We start from the raw sequence: 22,535 nt of genomic DNA on the forward strand, positions 1-22,535 counted from the left end.
CTGGTTGGTTGGTATCATTGTTCTTATTGGGTTGCAAATGGCTCTAGCTCTTCTAATCCTTTCTCTAACTCCTCCAATGCTAGCTCACTTTTAAAATACTGGTTTGGTTAATGGAACTGATTCTTGATGTATTTGGGCTGTTTGCTTCAAATGAAAGCTTCAAAAGTAGAACTGGAGGAAACAGGTCTTGTGGTTACAGGGTTGAGGAAGGTGGGAACAGGGAAAGAGCACTGCACCACAGTTCTTCCCTGTGGTAGAAGCCAGCCCCAGGTCTGTACTGGATACATTTGTACCACTGTTGTTGGTGCCTCCTAGTGATGGTCAGTGTCAGCAGCCTCTGTCATTGACCTAAAATGAAGATGTACTCAAAGGTGCACAATTCTTTCTTCAGGTGGAACACTGAGAATCTATGCAGACAGTTTAAAACCAAATATTCCATACAAGACAATCCTGCTGTCTACTACAGATCCTGCAGACTTTGCTGTAGCAGAGTCCTTAGAGAAGTATGGTCTGGAAAAAGAGAACCCCAAGGACTACTGCATTGCTCGGGTACGTAACTACAAGTTGACTTCTCCCCAGGATTGTTCATGATAAGGTCTAGCATTTAAAGGAAAGATTGTTTTTTTGAGACAGGCCGGTGCCGGTGCTGGTGCCGGTGGCGCACGTCTTTTTTTTTTTTTTTTTCTTTTCTTTTCTATTGTTCGGAGCTGGGGACCGAACCCAGGGCCTTGTGCTTGCTAGGCAAGTGCTCTACCACTGAGCTAAATCCCCAACCCCGGAAAGATTGTTTTTTAAAAAATTTTGGTGTATATTCACTCATATTCATGACCCCACCCCCATACACAGAGGAATAGTAAACAAATGTAATAAAAACAAATTTGTGTTCTTAAAAGTTAAGTTGAATAAAATGTAGCCCAAAGTTATTTTACCAAAGTTAACTTCATCATTAAAGTTTTGATAGGCATTCCTCCAATTTTTATTTTGTGCATATGTTATATGAGTCAAGAGGAGTATAACCAATCTATGTATTTGTAATAGTCTCAGCAGTGCTGCACAGTGGAGAATGAGAGAACCATGTGGCTGTTCGGTCTAAGGTGTGGGCATCACGTGCATAGTGGTCCAGTCGTGCTGCAGTCCTGGTGTGAAGCTGAAGGTCTGGTAGCTCCCTGGAGAGTCACTACTGTGATCCTCTGTTGAAAGACTTGAAGAAGCATAGGAGTAATGTCCACGGCAGCCATGGAAGTGTAGGGCTTGCACATGCTGCTGCTTTCCTCTGCTTCCTTCCTTTTGTCTTGTTTAAGCCCCCAGTCTGTTGGTGCTGCATCCAGGGCTGATCTTCCCCACGTCAGTTATTAGGCCAGCCAACATTAAACACAGTCCAGTGTGGTTGGCATTCAAGATCAGCCATCATAGGCAGCATAATTGTATTAATACTAAAATCTCCTTTCATGATCACCTGCAGCTTCTCAGAGGTACTCTACTTGTGACACTAGTTATCAAGGAATATAGTGACTGTTTGTAAAATGAAATTGATCTGTAGGAGTAAGTAAAACAGATTTTCTATTTAGCCATAAACCAGTTAGGAATTCTTAGCCTCTGAGTCAGTTATAACTAACAGTAGCTTGTTTTTTGCTTTGGAAGGAAGGATTTGTTTCAGTGCTTTGAAGGTTTGGTCCATTGTGGTAGGAATCCATGGCAGCTGGACTGTGAGGCAGCTGCTCACATTCTATCCATGGTCAGGAAGCAGAGAGAGAAATGAATTATAATAGATTTTAAAACAAAGATAGCTGGTGTTTTATTACAGTAAGTGACTTAAAAAGAAAAATTTTTCACCTGTGTGTGGGTGTGGGTGACATGGTACCTTCATCACTCTCTACTTTATTTTTGAGCAGGCTCTCTCTCTCTCTTTTTTTTTTTTTTTCTTTTTCTTTTTTTTCGGAGCTGGGGACTGAACCCAGGATCTTGCGCTTGCTAGGCAAGCGCTCTACCACTGAGCTAAATCCCCAACCCCAAGCAGGCTCTCTCTTAACTGAGCCTGGAGCTTGCTGCTTTGGCTGGCCTCTGAGCTTCAGGACCTTGTCTCCTCTCCCCCAGCAGTGAGGTTATAGGTTTAGGTCTTCTTTGTTGTTAGTGTTTTCATTCTTTGAGCATTTCATATGTGCACACAATGTACTTTGATCATATTCACTTCTAACTCTTCCTCCAGCTTTCCCCCAGCCCCCGCTCAACTTTATGTTCCCTTTCAGTTCAGCTTCAAATATATTTATTCATGGGCGTGGAACCATCAACTAAGCATGGTCAGTCTACCAATGACCACCCTCCCTCCTGCAGAAGTCACCAGCTGTGTGTAGCTCCTTAGCTATGGGGTGGGGCTTGGGAGCCTTTCACTGCTCTGCGATGGGATGCTGACTGACCAGATCTTGTGCTGGTCTTATGCAGGCAACAACAGCCCCTGCTGAGTTAGTGGTCCTGTGCTATTCAGAAGACACTTTTTCAACTCTCTCTCAGGCACCTCTACCCACTGAACCATCTTGTTGGCCCATTCTTTTTAATGTTAATTTTAGCTTCTATATAAATCAGTATGTTCATTTTAAGTTAATGTTGCTATCTTTTCCATTATTGAGATACCCAGTTGACCCAGCATTGTTTGAAAGCCTGTTACCTCTCTCTGAATGCTTTGATCAGTCACCTTCATTTGTGTGAGTCAGTTTATACATTCTGCTCTTTGCTGATCTCTGTATTTCTCTTGCCTGCACTTTAAATGTTGTGCATCTTTCATGAAATGTGGTGTTGCTAAATTGTATGACAAGGGGAGATTTTTATATAAACCAAATATTAATGTTCTATGGAGCTACACAGCTTGATCTATGATAATGAACTTTGTAACATCTTCATCTTTTTAACTAAGTGATTTGTTTTTGCTATGAAAATTAGAAAGTAAAGTAAACGTTTCTCAGGGACCTAAAGTTACAGAAGCAGACCATGAGCTTCATTGACAGTCCTTTTTGAGCTTGTTTGATTCCTCTGGAGAAATTCTGGTACTTTGGCCTTTTGCTTAGTCTGAGCAGCTTTCTTGAGCAAATTTAGGCAACCTGGTTAATGATTTTACTCAAATTAGATTTGCCTTATATTCCCAGCTTGCCATAGTAAACTATAGCTGTTTCATATTTTTCTTTCATAGTTACATGATCATTTGTTGAGTATTTTAAGTTTTTTTTTTCTGTTAGCTCTCATGCTAGAATACAAAGTTAGGAGCTGCCCCTAAAAGAGCTTATAATGAAAAAGACCAAAGGTCAAATAGAACAGAGACAGTTTCTTCCAACTAGAGAGTGCTCTGTGACGTACCACACAGGCGGCCTGGACTGTGGGCTCTTAGTACACCCAGGCCTGTGACCTAGAAATGAGTGGCACAAAGAGAGCCTGAGGAGGGTCAAGGTCTGGAAGGTGCAGGATATAGAATTTAATAAAAAGTGCTAATGAAGAATGATGAGTTTTGCATGGGGATGTTGTTATTCTTTTTTATTTTTTTTAAGGCTAATTTGAAGCCTTGTACAAAGGAATGATAGGTTTCCCCAGAATTGTTTAAAATGTGTGTGTAAGCATGATGGAAGGTTTGCATGGTAAAGTCTGTTGCACTCAGACCCTTTTGTTTAAGAAATTGAAAGTGGCTCGGCTTCTCATGTTTCTTTGCACTGAATCAGAGAGTGTAAACTACGAGTGTCTGTAGAGGCATGAACCACATTCCTCTCCCCTTGGAGTCCTGAGGGAACGGGAAGTAGACAAGCATAAGAAATAGTAACAGCACTGTTAAGAGTACAGTGAGCACAAGATTATCAAACATTTGCCTGAAAACAGTTGAGTAGTTCTGTAATATACCTAAACAGTATACTTAAAATTACACCATGCAGTTATCTTCAATAAAAACTATTTTGAGTTGTGGTTTAAGATTTCAGATCATGTGACTGACTTCATAAATACTTGCGTGAATGTGAAAGATGGCGTCAGTACTGCGGAGGACTGTAGTGAGGAGTTACCTTCCTTTAAGAGATGATTTGAAGGCTGGCTATTCTCTGTGGTTTTCCATGTGGAAATTTGTAATAAATGCAAATACTTAGTATAACTTTTCTGAAGAGACAAGCGAATAATTGCCAAATTGGCTATCTATATAAGCTTTTGTTTGAAACAATTTCCTATATACTTTATTAACCTTTTTTTTCAGTGACCAGCGGAAATTTTTTATAGTGCTTGATAGGTTTGATTCTCTCTCTCTCTCTCTCTCTCTCTCTCTCTCTCTCTCTTTCCTCTCTCTCTCTCTCTCTCTCTCTCTCTCTCTCTCTCTCTCTCTCTCTCTCCTCATTCAGAACAGTGCTTTGAAGGTAGGTAGGTACAGGAGTGCACCAGTAAGTATTCAGGAGGCCAGCCTGGCCTGCAGAGTGAAACCAAAGGCTGCAGAGCTTCCCCTGAGCAGTTGCTGATTTGCTTTTGTGGTATATTCACTGTAAATTATGGTTTTTTAGGTTATGCTTCCTCCTGGAGCCCAGCATTCTGATGAGAGAGGTGCTAAGGAAATAATTCTTGATGACGATGAATGCCCTTTACAAATCTTCAGGGAATGGCCAAGTGACAAAGGTAGAGAGTACACTTTGTTAGTCCACCAATCAGATTCTGCTACCTCTTTTTCATCCGGTGACATGGAAAATGTGGGTGTGAATGTGCGTTTGTGATGGCTTTTGGCTCTAGTCTCAAGCTGTTTCTTAGACTTGCTGAACAACTCCTCTGTGGTACCTTGGCCAGCGGGGCCACACTCAGCTCATTGGAGTGTCCTGTGCAGATGACATGGCAGGTGTGATGGGCCTGACTGTGATGTCGTGGAAAGCCATCATTAAAGATGACCTGGGAAACTGTGTCCATACTGAAGATACGGGCTACGTGGTGTTTGAGCAAGTTTGTTGGGACCTGGACAGTAACCTGCACCCCTGAGGACTGTCTAGTAATAGTCCCTTCAGATACAGGCTGAGTAATCTGAACTCAGAACTTAGAATACAGAAGTGTTTGAGATACTTTGAGGATGGTGCCAAGTCGTAAGCATGACATTTTCTTATATTTAACATATATTGTACACATAGCCTGCATATAATTTGGCACATAATTTTTCATGAGTTGATGTTGTTTGTGCAGCCTGTCATGAGGTTTGGTTTTGGATAATGTAGCATTTTGGATTCAGGTGTTGGATTTAGGGATGCTCAACTTGTAATGGGTTCACACTTGCTGCTGTTGAGACATTTCCCTCTACTTCATAAGATTGATATAGTTGACTTTCTAGGTGAGTACCTTCATCTTAATGAAGACATAATAATCCTCCCTTCTCAAGTCAATATTGCATGTAGATGGATAGTTTAAAATACATAGCCCCCAAAACCCCCAAGAGTAAGTGCATTTCTAGTTTCATACTCATTCTGCAGTATTCTAGACAGTTAAAACAGTTTATTTTGAAAATTGTTTTGAATTTTGAATTAATTCATTTGAATTAAATAAAAATCTGGTCAGCTGAGATATTTGTATCTGTGTATTTGTGTGTGAATGTGTGCCGATAAGGCTATCTACAAGTGCAAGTTCATTTATGTTTAAGCTAATGTGCCATTTACTAGTATATGCGGTCCTTGGTAGCTCTCTTGCTTCTTTAGGGTTTTTCTGAGCACACAGACTAGACTAGGTCATTCTTCACTGAGTAAGATATCAATTGGGTAAGCTTGGCTCTGCTACTCCTTGAAAGATGTTATTAAAATATGTCTTCTTGGTTTTGTTTGGGCCAATGGTTGCCAGTCAATAATCATCCCCCCTGGTTTGCTTGGCTGATAATTGCCACTGTCACTCTTCCAGGGATTTTAGTCTTTCAGTTGAAGAGGAGACCACCGGACTACATTCCAAAGAAAATGAAGAAACATGTTGAAGGCAAGCCATTGAAGGGGAAAGATAGAGCTGACGGGTCTGGCTACGGCTCTGCTCTTCCTCCTGAGAAGCTGCCCTACTTAGTAGAGCTCAGCCCAGGTGAGAAAGCTGGGTAGAGTAGGAAGTGTGCTTTTTAGCATAAATGTTTCTACTTTTTAATGTATTAAGTGTCTATTTACTCAAGAAATCAAACAATCATAAAATGACATTTTTCAAAAAGCTTAAAAAAAACCCTTAAGGCCATAGAATTAATTAATTCATGAATAAAAATTAAGTTCACATGAACAAAAATAAATATAACACATACTTTAAAGTAATAAGTAGTATTTAAAAGTTTTAAATAATTAGTTCCTCTTAAGAAAACTTTTCCAAAGTAACTTTAGTTAATGTACTAGAAACAAATTGAAATTTATTCTTCCTGGAGTCAACCTCTGTGTATGTGTGTGAGAGAGAAAGGGAGAGATTATACTACTTTTGTATGACCTATGTACAGTGTTTAGTAGATTTAACAATGTCTTTGAAACCTATCATAGTAACTATAACTAGTAGGCTGCTTTAAAATAACAAGTTTACTTTCATATTAGTCTTCTAATTGTATCACAGAATTCTTGCAAGCTGAAGCTGTTATCATAAGTTTGTCACTAGGCAGACAAATACACTGACATTCCGTAAGTATGTTACAGATACACATATCCCCATGTAGTATGTCTTTAGCATTTATGTGCTCTATGTGACTTGTTTATCAGTCAGCGAAAATGACATAACTTCCAATTTAGTTAAAGTGGCAATATGTGGCCTGTATTATTAAATATTGTGAAGATATTTTATCTACTTTCTTCTAGTTAGGAACTAAAAGTAATTACAGAAAAATAGGATTAAAAAGAATATATTACGTAAATAATATGTGATTCCTTGGGCAGGTTTTTTTTCCCTCCCTCCTTCAGGTTTCAGTGTTCATTTTTATTTCTAAGGTTGCTACAGTTTCTTCCAGCTGGCTATTATAATTAACTGGAGATTAAATATGTTTTTTGTGGTTCAACAGTCTTAGGAGATAGCTGAGTTACACTGATGCAGAATAGAATAGTAATGTTTGAAAGCCACTCTAATTTATGGTCAAGGCAGTGTGCTTCCTTGGGTAGTAGTTTCATATTTATTTATGTTTGAGGATCTGTATTCATTATTAAGCAGTTTGTGAAAAATTATTGGTGCTACTTTGTCCTGCCTAGGAGTTCACGGTTAGTCAGACATCCTATGTTCCTGTTTGTGATGTAAAGACATGGTACCTGTTTACCTCAAGAAAGGAGGAGAAATGGTGAAAATGCCATTGGGTTTTAGCTGGAAACTTTGAGGCTTTTTCAAGGATGGGTCTGTCCATTGCAATTTGCATTGGATGTAGAACTTACATTTGGTAGTTGAAGAGTTTAAATGTATAGTAGAAAATAGACTTTGGAAGACAGCAGAGAGGCTGCATCAGACACCATTCTGGACTTCAGACATAGAGCGATAATAGCACAGATTGACCCAGACCTCATATCTAACGACTGCTTCCATGGTTTGCGTAGTTACTACTTGTCTCTCAGATAACCACATGCATCTAATATTGTTTTGTTTTTAAAAAGATGGTAGACCCTGGATAAAGAGCAGTTCTGTGCTACTTTTCATTAAATACTAGCAACAACACGATTGCATATTCTCTAGTACCTTTCTTAGCACTCTGTTACCTTTAGGCAATATTTATTGAGTTCCTTATGTAGACAGATCAATGGATATGAAGATGACTAAAACTGTCCCTGATACCAGGTAATAAACTGAGTTCTATTTCAGTGCCTCTCCAGATCCACACTCCCTTCCAAGGTCTCTGGGCTGCTTGTAAGAGCTGCCTTTATATCCAAGATGAGGAAACATAGGTTTCGTGAGGAAACATAGCTCTCGTCATAAAGGTTTGCTGGCAGGTCTGAGTGCTAGAATAAGGTCTTTGTTGCCTGGGAACTGTGTCACGACACCTGAGTGAATATTTTCCTTGATGAGAAATATTCATGTGTATTGATATGTTATGGGTGGATATGGACTATATTTGCATTAGGCACATTGTCAGTCAAGTATGTGCCTCAGTGTGGAAGACTGTGAGATACTGGCAGGAGTTTTCTGAGGTGCAGGTGTGTTCACAGGTTTACAGAAGATTGGAAGTCAGGGTGCTGATTCTGTTGTGTATTGAATTTGAATGTGCCCTTTAGACAGAGGGAGCCAGCCAAGTGGGGTGGTACCCTGTCAGGTTAACTCACTGTTAATTTAACACAAGCTGTCCTGCTGCTTGGTGACTCACCTGTTATCCTGCTGTTTTCCTTAACAGTCTGCACTGGTTTCTAAAACACTGACTGGGTCTACTGTAGTCTTTCCCCCACAGCTCTGAATGCTGCTGGGTAAAATGTGCTAGTTCTTCCTTTGAAGCATCTCACTGAAGCTCACCCTTTGCGTCTCTTCTCCTCCTTCCCTCTCCCACCTGTTCTGCATGGTCTCTGTCCTGCTGATGCTGCCTTCACCTGGGTCCTGGCATGTCTCTTAATCCCAGGGAGAAGGAATCACTTTGCCTACTACAGCTATCACACTTACGAAGGTAATGCTATGCTTAATACTACTTTTGTAATTGGGGCACTCACAGGACCTCCTAGGTGAACAATGTGGACTGAGCAGACACTGTATGTGTAAGAAGTGTAACATGCTGGCTTTCTAGTCATATCTATTTAGTGTTCCATGTCTAGAGTCCAGATAATTTATTGGAATCCCCCCTTTTTAGTTGTTTATCTTTCCCAAGTTCCCTCTGGGTAGTGGATGCAGACAGAGGATTGATTGCAGACTTGTAGCTTGCAAGCAAAGGACCATTAAGTGATTTTGGGCTATGTTATGACCTGTGTCCCTTTCATACTTACAGAACAAGATAAGCATCCCTCATCCCCAAATTTGGAATGTTTTAAGTGCTGATGTGAAGCCAGAAGGGAAAGTGGCTAATGTACTGGATGACCTCATGTAATGGATGTAGTTGTCACCCAGGCACCCGAAATATGTTGGGTGCAGTTTCCTGTAAGGGTGTGTGTTCAGCTATCTATTATATGGTCATAGAATTCATATTTAAATATGGGTTCCACCCCCACAATATGTAGTATATTAAATATGTGTGTTTTTGTGAAAATCTGAGGGAAAGTTGCATTATGAAATGTGGCAAGGGCTTTGGTAGCCTGTTGTGACTGCCATGAGTCTGATTATGGCTGACCTATAATTAGGATATTTCTGATATCCTAATTTTCCAGTGGAGAGGCACTCAGGTGCTGTGGACAGTTGGCTATGTAGAGTGCTCCCTGGAGGTGGAGGACAGGTGGAATGGAGGTTGAAGGAACATCCATAACAATCTCGCTTGTGATCATCAGCTTCCAGCCCAGAGCTGGAGGTGGGTTGCCATGGGGAGAGAGGTCAGAGGCACCAAACTCTTCCAGCCATTCTTACTTGCCAGCCTCCCTCTGCTTGGATGGTCACCCACTGGTCCTGTAGTCATTAGCTTCTCTGTACTCTACACAAGGCTGTCTCTGGCTTTCTGCTGTAGTGAAGTAAGAAGAAAGGAGAGACTGGGAAAGCAGCCCTGTCTGTTGGTGTCACAATGTAGTGACCCATTGTTAGCTGCAGAAGAATGGCAATGTAAACACTGCTCCTAATAGACATGTCTTTCGTGTTCTTGTGGTTTTTAACTCACATGGTTACTATTTGATTCCTTGTAATTTATTTGTGTGGTTTGTGTACTGTATTGCATTATACTTTTAGTTTTAGTGTAACTGTTTGCTCTAGAACTGTAATTATTAAAGAAGGTCAGTAGGCCTAGCTACCAAGGAACTTGTAACTTTTAGGGGCCTATTCAGTGAGAATCTTTGTAATACAAGGTTCCTGTGCTCCGAATGTAGGAGAGGTATAGTTTGTGACCTGCCTGTGACAGTCGAGAAAACATAAAACATCCTAGGAGGGGAGGAGTCCATGACCAGAAAACCACAAGGCCACAAGCCTTGGTTTTGTTTTTGAGGCAGGGTCTTAATGTATAGCTGACTTTACACTTCTTTTCCTTCGAATTCAGCCTCCAAAGTGCTGAAATTAGTCATGCACCACAATGTTTAGCTTCTCTGATTTTGAAGTCTCATTGAAATCCAGAGTTTATGAGAACAGTTAGAGATGGGAATATCCTAACCTTAAGGGAAACAACACAGACAGTCCATTTTGGGAGGTCCATATTAGGCATTATGTCTCTGACATACCCTGGTTTCCTCTTACCTTCACCCAGTTGTTACAGATTTTGATAATTCAGAAATAGAAAATTATATCAGTGGAATGCTATTTCGTGTACTCCAAAACTAAAGTTAGATCTAGAGAACTAGGTATGTATTTATGGTGTCTTTTATTTTTAAGAGTTCAGACTACATCACAGCTGAGAGACTTTTAACAGTCTTTGAATACACACCAAAATCCCTCTAAACGCCTGAACCTCTCATTAGCTAACATTTGATTCCAATGACTTAAGATTTGAATAAGTGACTGAAGATTACTTAGGCAGTCATGAAAGTCTTACTTTTTAAAGGAAACCTTTGCAACTGACATTAAATGTTGGGCTGTGGCCTGGTATACACTAACTGCCGTGTTCTGTGAGGTCATATGTTAACTCTGAAAACACGTCTTCTGCCTCCTGTTCCTCTAGCCCTTTCCCCATCACAGAGAGTCAGGCTTATGGCAATTTCAATACACATTTTCTTTAAAGGACACAAAGTTGCATGGGTACAAAAGCTGGGTAGATCTGGAGGGGTTGAGGTATGGTGTAAACATCATCAAAACATGTATGAAATTCTAAAAAAAACAACTATTAAAAAATAAAAAGCAAAAAAAAAATCTTTTTTGGCCTTTTTGACACCAGTTCATCTCAAGGGAGTTAAACATTTCATTAGCATTTATTATCACATGAGATGGACTCCTAAGACTGTGGTTTAGGAGATCTGGGTGAGCTGGAGGGTTGCACAGTTAAAAGCCCCATTATAACCCACCAGCTATATGATGCTGTGAACTGTTAAGGTGCATGGTACTTCTGCTCTACAAAGGCACTTGAAGTAATGGCTTATGTGGTCTTACTCTATATTCTCAGTCCATCTTCAGAGTCAGTAAGGGGATATTAGGGGAGCATGCAGGAAAACTCATAATCAGAAAGTGTTAGAACCAGTGACACTATACATTCTATTCGAGCAGAAGCTACTTGGCTTCTGTGTCTGGTTAAGTTTTATTGGAACATCAACTCCAAGGAAAGAAATCCTGAGAAGTAAAACTGTGCCTATCCTTAGTAAGATAAACTCATTTGTCAAGTCTGATGTTCTTGTGCTTGAAACAAACAGCTCTGTGCCTTCTCTTCCCTCTTGCAGATGGCTCTGACTCCAGAGACAAGCCAAAGTTATACCGCCTTCAGTTAAGTGTGACTGAAGTTGGGACAGAGAAGTTCGATGACAATTCTATTCAGGTACTTGATCATGCCTGCCGCCTAAACCTTTTATGGTAGTTCCTCCTGTCAATAATTAGTAAGCACTCACCCAGGAACCAGCTGCAAGGGAATGAATGAAGGTGACAGACAGAATTGTATTTGAATGTGTCACTCATCCTCTGACTCACTTTTCTCTGATTTAATGTAGAGAGAACATGGCTTGTTTATATCTACACACACATGGACTAACAGCTTATAGGTCTGTTTCAGGATGGTAGAGAAACAATGGGAATGTTGCTACCTGTGTGTGTGTGTGTGTGTGTGTGTGTGTGTGTGTGTGTGTGTGTGTGTGTGTGTGTGTGTGTGTGTGTGTGTTTGGAACTTGGGACCTCATACAAATTGCCAAGGACTGAACTGCTTTCCCAGGCCATTATCTGATTAGTAAAACAGAGTTACAATGTGCATGACAACGGTCTTTAGATGTTAACAGCATCCAGCTGTCCTGACATGGTGTTACACTATTAGAGAGAAATCCACTTAAAACAGAGTATGGAGGGTTGGGGATTTAGCTCAGTGGTAGAGCGCTTGCCTAGCAAACGCAAGGCCCTGGGTTCGGTCCCCAGCTCTGAAAAAAAAAACAAAACAAACAAACAAACAAACAAAAAAAACAGAGAATGGAGGGCTTCTTAGACTGCATTCATCATAACCAAACTCTTAAATACTGTGTGCTTCATGATAGAACTCTCTGTTCCTTCCCTTCATAGCTGTTTGGTCCTGGAATTCAGCCCCATCACTGTGATCTCACCAACATGGATGGAGTGGTCACTGTGACACCCAGAAGTATGGATGCAGAGACCTATGTGGATGGTCAGCGCATCTCAGAGACCACAATGCTACAGAGTGGCATGAGACTGCAGTTTGGCACCTCGCATGTGTTTAAATTTGTGGACCCCATCCAGGACCACGTTCTTTCCAAGAGATCTGTGGATGGAGGCCTGATGGTCAAGGGCCCAAGACATAAACCTGGGTGAATGTGATAGATCACCTTAAGGATTTTAGAGTGTTTTGACTATAAAGTAATCTCAAGTAGATGTAAATATCTTTATTTACAGTTTATTACATTAGTTTTAAAATTTCTGTGTATCTGTTTGTTCTTTTTCTGGAGTTGAGAAGACATCTCACAGGAGTAGGTTCTCCTGCTTGTGGGTCCTGTGGATCAAACTCAGATTGTCAGACTGCCATTTTTCCCATCGTTAAATTTTCAGTTTTAAAAGATCAAAGTGAAGAGAGGCTTAGTGCTTAAAATCAATTGCTGATCTTAGAGAGGAACCCAGTTTGGCTCTCAGCGCCTGAATCAGGCAGTTCCTATCTGTCTGTAATGCCAGTTCTAGGGAGTCCTGATGTGGGCATTATACACACACATGTTGCACATATATACACGCAGATAAAACACTCACCCATTTAAAATAATCTTTAAAGATGAAAAGTATTCTATGCAATGGGAGTTTATCACAAGTTTGGCTGAGCTTTGGAGCAAAAAAGTAGATTCTGACTCTATCTTGAAGTTGGTTTTAAAGTCATTTACTGGTAAGGTTACTCACTGGTAAAGTTACTTACTGGTAAAGATGATGGTTCTTTTGTGGGCTATCACCCATATTCTCCCTGAAAGCTATGGTAATGCTAGGGGATCTGGTTAGGAATTCAGAGCATTTTAGCTCCACCTAGTGTTTCCCTGAGGTCTTGCAGTGTGGTCTACTAATGAGTTTTCTTTTAAAGAGTGACTTTTCCTTTAGTGATAATTTTGAAAATATATACTGCTTAGCTATGTTGTTATCTATTTTATAGTTTAATAAAGTATATTTTGGAAAGTAGGTGCCATAACTCCTCATGGTATTTAGAATAAGCTTCTAAGTTCACAGAAGTGTAACTTTCTGCCAAAGAGTATACAAATAAACCAACCTATGCACCCATTTGGCACGGCCCTGGCCTGGAACTCAACTGTGTAGCTCAGGCTGTCTTCAGATTCACAGAGGTCCACCTACTTCACAGACCACTGGGCACCTTCACAGATAGGACACTTTGGACCAGCTTTTCACCTCTAATTGTTTGTTTATTTATTAATAATTTTTGTAATGTGTGTTCTTGGGTATGTGTACCAATGTAGGCAGGAATCTAGCCCAAGTCCAGAGTGACTTTATACTGACTTAGATGCTATCATGTTATAACCTTTGGCTATAAGAATCATACCTTTCCTAGGATTCAGAACACGATAATAACGTAGATGCTTGATGGATAATGACTAGATAGGTAAATAATTTACAAATCAGTGTATTATCACATAGCCCTCACACCCCAAACTGATATCTTACAGACAGTTACATGCAGAAAGTGAGTGATTATTTAGCTGTTAGTAAAAATGCTTTAACCTCTTAGAAGTTACTCTTCAGAGTGTGGTACTGCTTTAAATAACGATATATTTTATTTTCTTAGAGAATTGTATAGAGGAATTTTTAATAAAAAATGGCTTGAATTTCTCCATCCTTAAGTTTTCAAATTAAACTATGATGCAGTTCTTAGATGTTCGAACAATCCAGAAATTGCTCTTGGTGGTTTATAGGGACTTTAGGCTCCTTCTCCCCTTAGGTTGGGAACAGGGTGTTGTATTTACTCTGTTTGTGCCAAAGAATATCTTGTTGCTTGCGTTATCTCTGTTCCTATTGAAAATGTGATTTTTGTTTGTATTATTTAAATTTTATTATTATTTTATGTGTAAGTGTTTTGCCTATGCACATGTACAGCATGTGTGTGCTTGATGCACACAGAAGCCAGAAGACTGTATTAGATCCCCTGAAACTATAGTTACAGATTGTTGTGATCTACCATGTGGGTGCTGGAAACCCAACTCAGCAGATGCTCTTAACCTTAGAGCCATCTCTCTAGTCACAATATTTTGTTTTTGTTATTAACATATAGTTTTAAAAATAGGACCATAAGAGTTTTTGATGTATCTCCTAATAAGAAAAGTTCACATATTTACTGTTACTTTTTAAAAGCTGTATGCCAAAGTAAATGAATTTATTAGTGATACTTGAATATTGGAATACTCCTCTGTTCTTGCTGTATTACAAGTACTATCTTGCCAGTTGAAATTTAATTTTCGTTTCTTTTTCATTTCAATAGAGCCGTTCAAGAGACAACCTTTGAATTGGGAGGAGATATCCACAGTGGGACAGCATTGCCGGCAAGCAGGGTAAGTATTTACAGACTCATGACCTGAACACCCTGTGGGTTCGATGTTATAGGACAGTCAAGATCAGAGCCTCCTTTATAAAGACGACTTCACAGTGACTGCTCTCTGCTGCATCCCACTCTGCTCTATCTGTTCACACAGTGATGCATGAATGGAAGGTAGCTAGCTCTTCCTTTTGTCCTGAGGTCAGAATCTAGTGCTTTCTCTTTCACTTGGAGTATGTGCATTGCCTGTGCTCGGTGTGCAGCTAACCTCTGTGACCAGATCATGCTGAGGATAATGGGCTTTTGCTACTTTATTCACTGGGTGTAAACCCAAATCTCCACTGGGCACTCACCTCCCACAGTCATCCTTTGCTCTCGTATAGACAAGTCATTTCTCTCTTCATTTTGGTGATCTATTCTTGGGTTGCAGTCACTGCAAAACTTGTTGAGCTAAAACAGCAGCCCCTTCATTTACTGACAAATTGGCTTGAGTTTACTAGGGCAGTTGGTTTACTGGTCTTGTTATTGGGCCCTCATGTGAGTGTAGTGAACTAGCAGGTGAATCAGAGGACACACTGTGGGACTATCCACCCTGCCTCTCTGTAGTTGAGTAGTGCTCTGTAGGACCTTGAATTCACAGGCATTTTCATGGGTTAGGCTCAGGGCTGGCATAGCACCATTTTTTCTGCCTTTTATTGATTGAAGCAAGATTTAAAGGGAAGAAGTCTCCTTGAGCAGCTTTCTTGTTTTTTTGAGACCATAATGCAATTAAGTTTGGAACATTCTCATCAGTGTCAAAAAGGCACAGGATCTCTTGATTTAGCCTATTGTATTCCTCCAGTTGCTGACCCCATTCTGCTACTCTGGTTCTCAGCATAATTTCTTGAAGACATGGTCTGAGGTGGCTGTTTGTATATTCTAGGTTTGTGGCATCCACCAGATTCCTTTGTTTTCTGTGTTCTTGTTATAAAAGTACAAAAATAACCACTATTTGAGACCTATCTTTCTACTTCCAGGGTAACTCTGTCTTTATCTCCGAGTCATGGCTTGGTGGCTCTTTCTAGGTGGATTTTTGGTACTCCTTTCTCAGATATACTTAATTTCTGAAAATTGGAGAGCTAAGCTGTCAGCTCCAGGGCTCTGTCTCTTGTATTTATGCATGGTCCCTGGAGACCTTGCCATGTTGCCTATGATTACACCATTTGTTGTTATCTATGATCCCTAATGTATGCCATTGACCCTGGTCTCTTGAAACTGACATCCTCAGAGGCTTGACTGATTTCCTGTATCATTTTTATGCTATAATGTTTGATGGGAACTTCAAGTTTAACATAGCAAATCAAGCGTGGCTTTTGTTTTTTGTTCTTAAACTTAATTCTTACTCATCGTCTTTGTTTTAGTAAGTTATACCACCAACCATGGCTTTGCCCCACGGAAGCTGACTTTGACTTCTTACTTTTGCACAACTCCTACATGAGGACTGTTGTGTCCTGGTTTCTGGCTGTAAAATGTCTGGATGCCTCTGCCTTGCTCATAGCAGTTTTGTGAGCCACAGCTCCTCCCTCGTGCTCCTGGTCAACCCTTGCTGGTTGTCGTTGCTCTCAAATTTTAGAGACATGCTATTGGTTCTGTTGGCTCTGCTGTCAAAGCTACCCGAATCTTCTGAACTCACAGACAGCTGTTACTACTGTGGTTTCCACGTCTCTGGGAATGTTGTAAGTTGTGTCTGCTCTCCTCATTTACACTCTTCCTGGGCGTTCCGCTTGGTTCTCTGAAGCTCTTTTTACCTTGTGCTTGGTCTCATTCTTTGTTTTCATATGATTGGCCCCTTTTTGTTTTAGCCCACCCTCCTGATGGGTTGTTCTTGGGCATCATCTAGTCATACTATTCCATGTAAGACTTTTATATAACTATTAATGCTGCTGCTCTCTTTGCTTGCTAATTGATGATGTGGTCTGAGCTCTAGACCCTTCTTCTTCAATTACTCATGCCTCTATTGCTTTGAGTAGTGCCATGCTGCAACAGAAATCGAGTAAAGACTTGAGAGGTCAAGCAGAACTTTGCTCATCACAATGTATACTCAACACAGAAGACTTGGTATACAGAGGGAGAATGGAGATCTGTTATCCATAGGATATAGATGAGCCTTTTCAGCATTGTGGACCCTTTCCACAGTGCTTGTGTCATAGGGAGATGTGTGCCTGTGCCTTTGTATGCACTCACACGTTTCAACTCCATTAGGCTTTGTCTGTCAATGTATTATTAGGTTGTGAGCAAGTTTTGTTTTCATAAGTCACTTAAGAACAATTCTTTAGTGGATAAACACATAAAAATGTCCTAATTTACTTTTCCATTGCTCACCATATATAAGCTTATTTTTAGAAAGTTTTAAAACCTAAAAGTTGTGCCATTTGTTGGCTAATTTGATTTTGTGAATGTAACTTTGGGAAGTAAAATGACTAATCTCTGAAAATCATTTTGTCTTTATATTTTGTTGATAAAGTTTATTCCTTGCCCTTTGAAAATCAACATGGTAGTGTTTTTCATGCTGTTGTGTTCAGTGCTGTGAGCTTCTGGGCAGGACCTTGGGCAGCATGTCCTGCGTGTCTCTGAGTTACTATCTGGTCTGTGTCCTTACCTGACCTGTGTAGCAACTGCACATCAGATTACTGCCTGGAGTGCTAAGTGTAAAGCTGACGGCTGGGGTGTGAGCGTTCTAACACACTCTGGCTTCCCTTGTCACAGAGCACTACTAGATTGGACAGTGACAGGGTGTCCTCTGCCTCTAGCACAGCTGAGCGAGGGATGGTGAAGCCAATGATCCGACTGGACCAGGAGCAGGACTACCGGCGAAGAGAAAGCAGGTAACTCATGTTGACTAGCCGAGAGAAGAGAGCAGTTGGGAAAAATGAATGTTTAGTAGGTGCATTCCTTACTTGCCACAGTGTAGGCATGCTGACACAGGCATGTTGGGTTACACTGCTCCTTTACGTTGGCTGCTTTATACACACAGAGAGGAAGGATGTCTTTATAGTATGCCATCAGTTTTATAGATTGTGTTCATTTGTAGAGATGTAAAGACACAAATGATTTTGGAGAAACATTTTCCCTGTGCAGACCCCGTGATATGTCTCTCTGTTGAGGCAAGTAGAGGGTGAATTGGTTTTCTTATATTGTTGCTTCATTTCTTGTAACACAGGGCTCCTTTGCTTTCTGTAGTCTTTTATACTTTCTAGTATGTTACCTTAATAAATCAGGATTCCATATCTGGTAATCTCCGAAGTTGTTTTAAGTGCTATAGCAGGCCGTGTCCCACATGCTCACTGTTAGTGACACCATAGTAGTCAGGTGCTGAGTGAATGTGTTGTTGTTGGCAGGATCTGAAGACACTAACCTGTGTCAGTGTTTTGAAGGAGACATTCTTTGTGTTCTTGTCCGAGATCCAGAACAGATGGTTGGCAGAAGCAGGGGATATGCCTAGGGTTAGAGTTGACTGTCAACCTAAGACATCCTTTATTACTTTACTGTCGCCCAGCAGAGGGTGCTGTGCACAAGATTATTAATAACTTCAGTCCAGAAATGAAATATGTAGTTATCAGCAAATATCAGGGTACTTTTATTGTGTGCTTTTGGCTGTTTATGTAAGAATTTTTTGGCTGTGTGATTATTAGGTGGTATACATGTAGTACTCTTTCCCTGTTTGCACTTGTATTGGGTGGAGTAGAGTAAATATGTTGTCCCTCATAGTGGAGTGGAGTTGCTTTTGTTGTTGTTGTTTGTTTGAGATGGGCTTCAGTATATAACCCTGGCTGTCCTTGGTCCTCATTATGAGGCTGGCATTGGACTCAAAGAGATCCTCCTGCCTCCACCTCTGAAGTGCTGGGAATTAATGTTTCCACGCCCAGCATGAGTTGGTATTGTAATGAGCACAACCATACATCTAAGATATGGTGATGGAGAGGTGTGACTGCGAATCTTAAGTGGGAAAAGGAGAGACGGAACATGTAAGCAAGTAAATACACTCTTGCTATATCAAAGTAGCCATGGCTAATTATGAATTATTCCTTATAAGAACACTTATTGACAATATTTTGCAAGGTAAGCCTAGTGTGTTTTGCAAATACTACTATGTTGTTTTACTATGTTTATAACTATGTTGTTTGTTGATATTAAATGGAAACATAAACCTTCTAATTCTTACTACAGTTTTCACATTGACAATGGTGAAATTAGCAATGCTTAATTTAAATGGTGTACCTTAAAATAGGAGTCATTTTAGGCTTAAACTTAGAAGTTTAGGCAAGTATAAGCATCCTTTAGAGTGATGGGAATGATTTTTCTTAAATCAAGTTTTTTTTCTTTTTCCAGTTTATATAAACTCTTTACTAAACTTGTTAAAACAACCAAATGAATAGTTTACACAGTTTATCCAAGCTATTTCATTTAAGCATTGGAAGCTGCTGGCCAGGCATGATAGTGCACACCTTTAATCCTGGAGGCAAGCAGATCTCTGATTTTATGAGTTTGAGGCTAGCCTGGTCTACATAGTCACTTCCAGTCAGCCAGAGTATTATGGTGAGACCCTGTCTCAAAAATGGATACTTAGTATAAGATCCTTATTGAAATAATTGTGAATTTAAATCATATTGTTTTCTTAAAATCTTAAGTTAAACTTAAATTGTTATAGACTGGAGTAAACTTTGACTAATATAATTTAATGGAAATAATTTTGCTTTTAAAATGATAAATAGTGTGTGTTAACATTGTGGTTCTTTTCTTTTTTTTTTAAAGATTTATTTATTTATTATATATAAGTACACTGTAGCTGTCTTCAGACACACCAGAAGAGGGCATCAGAACTCTTTACAGATGGTTGTGAGCCACCATGTGGTTGCTGGGAATTGAACTCAGCACCTCTAGAAGAGCAGTCGGGTGCTCTTAACCACTGAGCCATCTCTCCAGCCCATGTGGTTCTTTTCTTTACATTTATTTGTGTATAATGTGTTTAGTGTGCATGTGCGTGCATATGTGTGTGCGTCTGTGTGTGTGTGTGCGCGCGCGCATGAGTGTGGGTACATAGCAGTCTCTTGAGTGTTGAGCACTTCTCCAATCCATTGTGGTTTTTTTTTTTTTTTTTTTTTCCTCATCTTTCCATGCTTGGCAGAGGTGAGACTAAGGAAAAGGGAGCTATTTGCTATTGGGAAAGAATTAGTTCAGCTAGTCATCTGTAAATTATTAGAAATCTATCCCAAACTATCTTTTTTTACTTCCAAACAATGTTATTTGGCATTTGTATTAACTTGCTGTGAGGGGGCCAGTGATCCTGTGTACTTGGATCTGGCAGTTTATCACCTCTGCCTGTGCTTAGTGTAATGAGATAGTATTAGAGACAGGGATCCTCACTATAAAGCCATTAGCAAGTAGTTCTGCTTCAGGAATCTTGGCCTGGAATGATATTCCATCTCCGTTTAGGTCTGTCTTTAACTTAATGTTTCTAATCTACTATGCCATTATAATTCACAATGAATTTTGCAGAAAGGGAGAACATATGTTTCTAGGCTTATGCTGGGATGGGGAGCAGTTTTCTAATTTTAAGAATTATTCCTAATTATTTCTGTAACATTGAACTAAAGTGAAAAAGATATTGAAACATTAACAAAGTTACTGGTCTGTTTATTTAGTAGCAAACTACCTTAAAACAACTATGGTCCTAATTGTATCTCAAAAGGAAAGGGTATTTGAGGGGAATGTTTGCCATTAAGGTAAGGAGAGCTACAGTGGACTGATAATTGTGTATTTTACACATTTCTGTAAGGACTTCGTAACTTTCAAATGTTTTCTGGCCATAGTCACAGCATATGAGGTATATGCAACTTGTTGGATGTACTTAGGCATGTGTACAGGTTTACAACTGAGGAGGAGTTAGTGAGGTAGAATGGTGTTGAGCTCTCTTTCCTCAGCTCTGGGCTGTGAGCCATCTTCTGAAGACCTCTGTTGCAGAACTAGACATGTCCTTAGCCTGATATTTCATTTGTTCCCGAGTACCTAGAGATGGATAAACAGTAGCACCATACTTAGCTAGCTCTTAGAAATGTTTCCAATTATTTACGTTTTTGGTGGTTCCTTATAGGCAAAATGGTAGAAAGCACCTGGAATTTATGTGACCTTGAGGAAGACAAGTAGATAGAACGACAATTTTTGTTGTTGTTGGTGGTGGTGTTTAAAGCATGCCTTATTGTGAGCTTTGAAAGAGGAAATACTGTGTTATTTAAAACAAAACCCGAGGAGCTCAAAACATGCTCATCAGTTAAGAGCACCTGTCTTGCTTGCAGAGGACCCTGGTTCAGCTCCCAGCATGTGTTTAATCTGTGTCTGTGGGGATGGAATGCTGCCTGCCTCTTAGGACATGCTTGCTTCCATTTGGAAATGCCCAGTTTCTAGCTCACTGTGCTGTCTCCCAGCAGTGTCTTTTCACTGTTACCTGAGCTGGGTGGTTTAGATCCTTGTCTTTAACATGTCGCACTCATTAATAATCCAGGCTTGTGTTATATCTGCACGGTAGCTACTTCGAGGGATCAGGCTTCTGTTTGTTCATCTGAATGTTTGACTAGGTAGCTGAGGAGGCTGAGTCTGTACTGTTATGTCACACTTCGAAACTCTGTGATACAAACTAGCTTAGAGGTGCACATAGCAGTGAGGAATGGTGATATCAGCTGTTGATCCCACCTTAAGGCAGGTTCAATAATGTCAGGTTTTTTCTTTCAGGACTCAGGATGCTGCTGGGCCTGAACTGATGCTGCCTGCCAGCATTGAATTCCGGGAAAGCTGTGAGTGATATTAGATTCTACTGTCAGTGGATGAGCTCTTGTTCCATTTTCTCCAGTTGACTTTCATACTTTATGTGCATTTTTCTTTTTCTACAGCTGAAGACTCTTTTTTATCTGCCATTATAAACTATACCAATAGCTCTACAGTTCATTTTAAGTTGTCACCTACATATGTGTTATACATGGCATGCCGGTATGTATTGTCCAGCCAGCACAGGCCCGACATCAGTCCTACAGAGCGGACACATAAGGCCATTGCTGTTGTGAACAAGATGGTGAGCATGATGGAAGGGGTCATCCAGGTGAGTGGCAGCCCAGCAAGTGCTGGGATGATGGTGGCCATCTTGTTAGCTTCTTGTGATCTGGTTACAAGTTTTACCTGGGTTCTTTTGTTTTTGTTTTTGTTCTTTAAATAAAAATGCATAGTAGCTTTTAAAGTTGAAAGAAAATAAAAACTTGTCTTTTCTGTAATTATAGAGTAAATGAAGATAAACTGTATATGTTGTAACACAACAATTGTGAAAAATACCCTGAAATTATAGTATGTGTGAGAGAGTGCTGATCGGGTAGTCAATTTTCTTTGAATTTTCTTTAATTATTGAAATGAAATTCACACAGTGTACAGTCATCTGCATTCTGATGTGTGCAGCTCTACTCTGAAAGTGTTTCTCCAGTGCAGCAAGGATAGCCATCCTCCCTCCCACCCACCCTAGTGTCTGTCCACTTTCTTAGACTTTTGTTTTAGTGCGAGGCACTTGCTTCTTTGTGATGAGCCTATGGTGTTGGGTGCATTTGCATGTATGGATTCTTGACAGGTGTGTCTGTAGGGTTGATGACTGGAGGGTAAACTCAGTAAGGTGGAATTCTCTCACCCTGGTAAGAATTCTCTGGTGATGGTTTGGTTCCCTTAACTCTCCAGTCTACAGTTCATAAACTTGGTGCAGATGTTTTCTATTTTTACAGGTAGTTTGAAGATTTCATTATAAGGTTATTATAAGTAAATTTAAAGACTTTAGAAAAGTTTTCTTAAT

At 40.1% G+C, this 22,535-nt stretch overlaps 1 protein-coding gene across 49 annotated transcripts in view; it reads left to right on the forward strand.

The window, feature by feature from the left end:
• The window catches only part of Afdn (afadin, adherens junction formation factor), a 128,813-nt gene that overhangs the window by 52,960 nt on the left and 53,318 nt on the right, over positions 1-22,535 (forward strand). For 27 of the 49 annotated variants that reach the window (XM_087641060.1, XM_087641772.1, XM_087641374.1 and 24 more), the window contains 10 exon segments: positions 392-549; positions 4,518-4,629; positions 5,881-6,048; positions 8,519-8,563; positions 11,388-11,482; positions 12,208-12,470; positions 14,624-14,693; positions 17,423-17,541; positions 21,443-21,504; positions 21,601-21,806. In XM_087641060.1, the coding sequence (XP_087497186.1) occupies positions 392-549; positions 4,518-4,629; positions 5,881-6,048; positions 8,519-8,563; positions 11,388-11,482; positions 12,208-12,470; positions 14,624-14,693; positions 17,423-17,541; positions 21,443-21,504; positions 21,601-21,806 (1,298 nt within the window). 49 annotated transcript variants of the gene reach the window in all.

This window comes from Rattus norvegicus, chromosome 1 (assembly GCF_021556685.1).
Source record: "Rattus norvegicus strain SHRSP/BbbUtx chromosome 1, alternate assembly SHRSP_T2T, whole genome shotgun sequence".
NCBI lineage: Eukaryota > Metazoa > Chordata > Mammalia > Rodentia > Muridae > Rattus > Rattus norvegicus.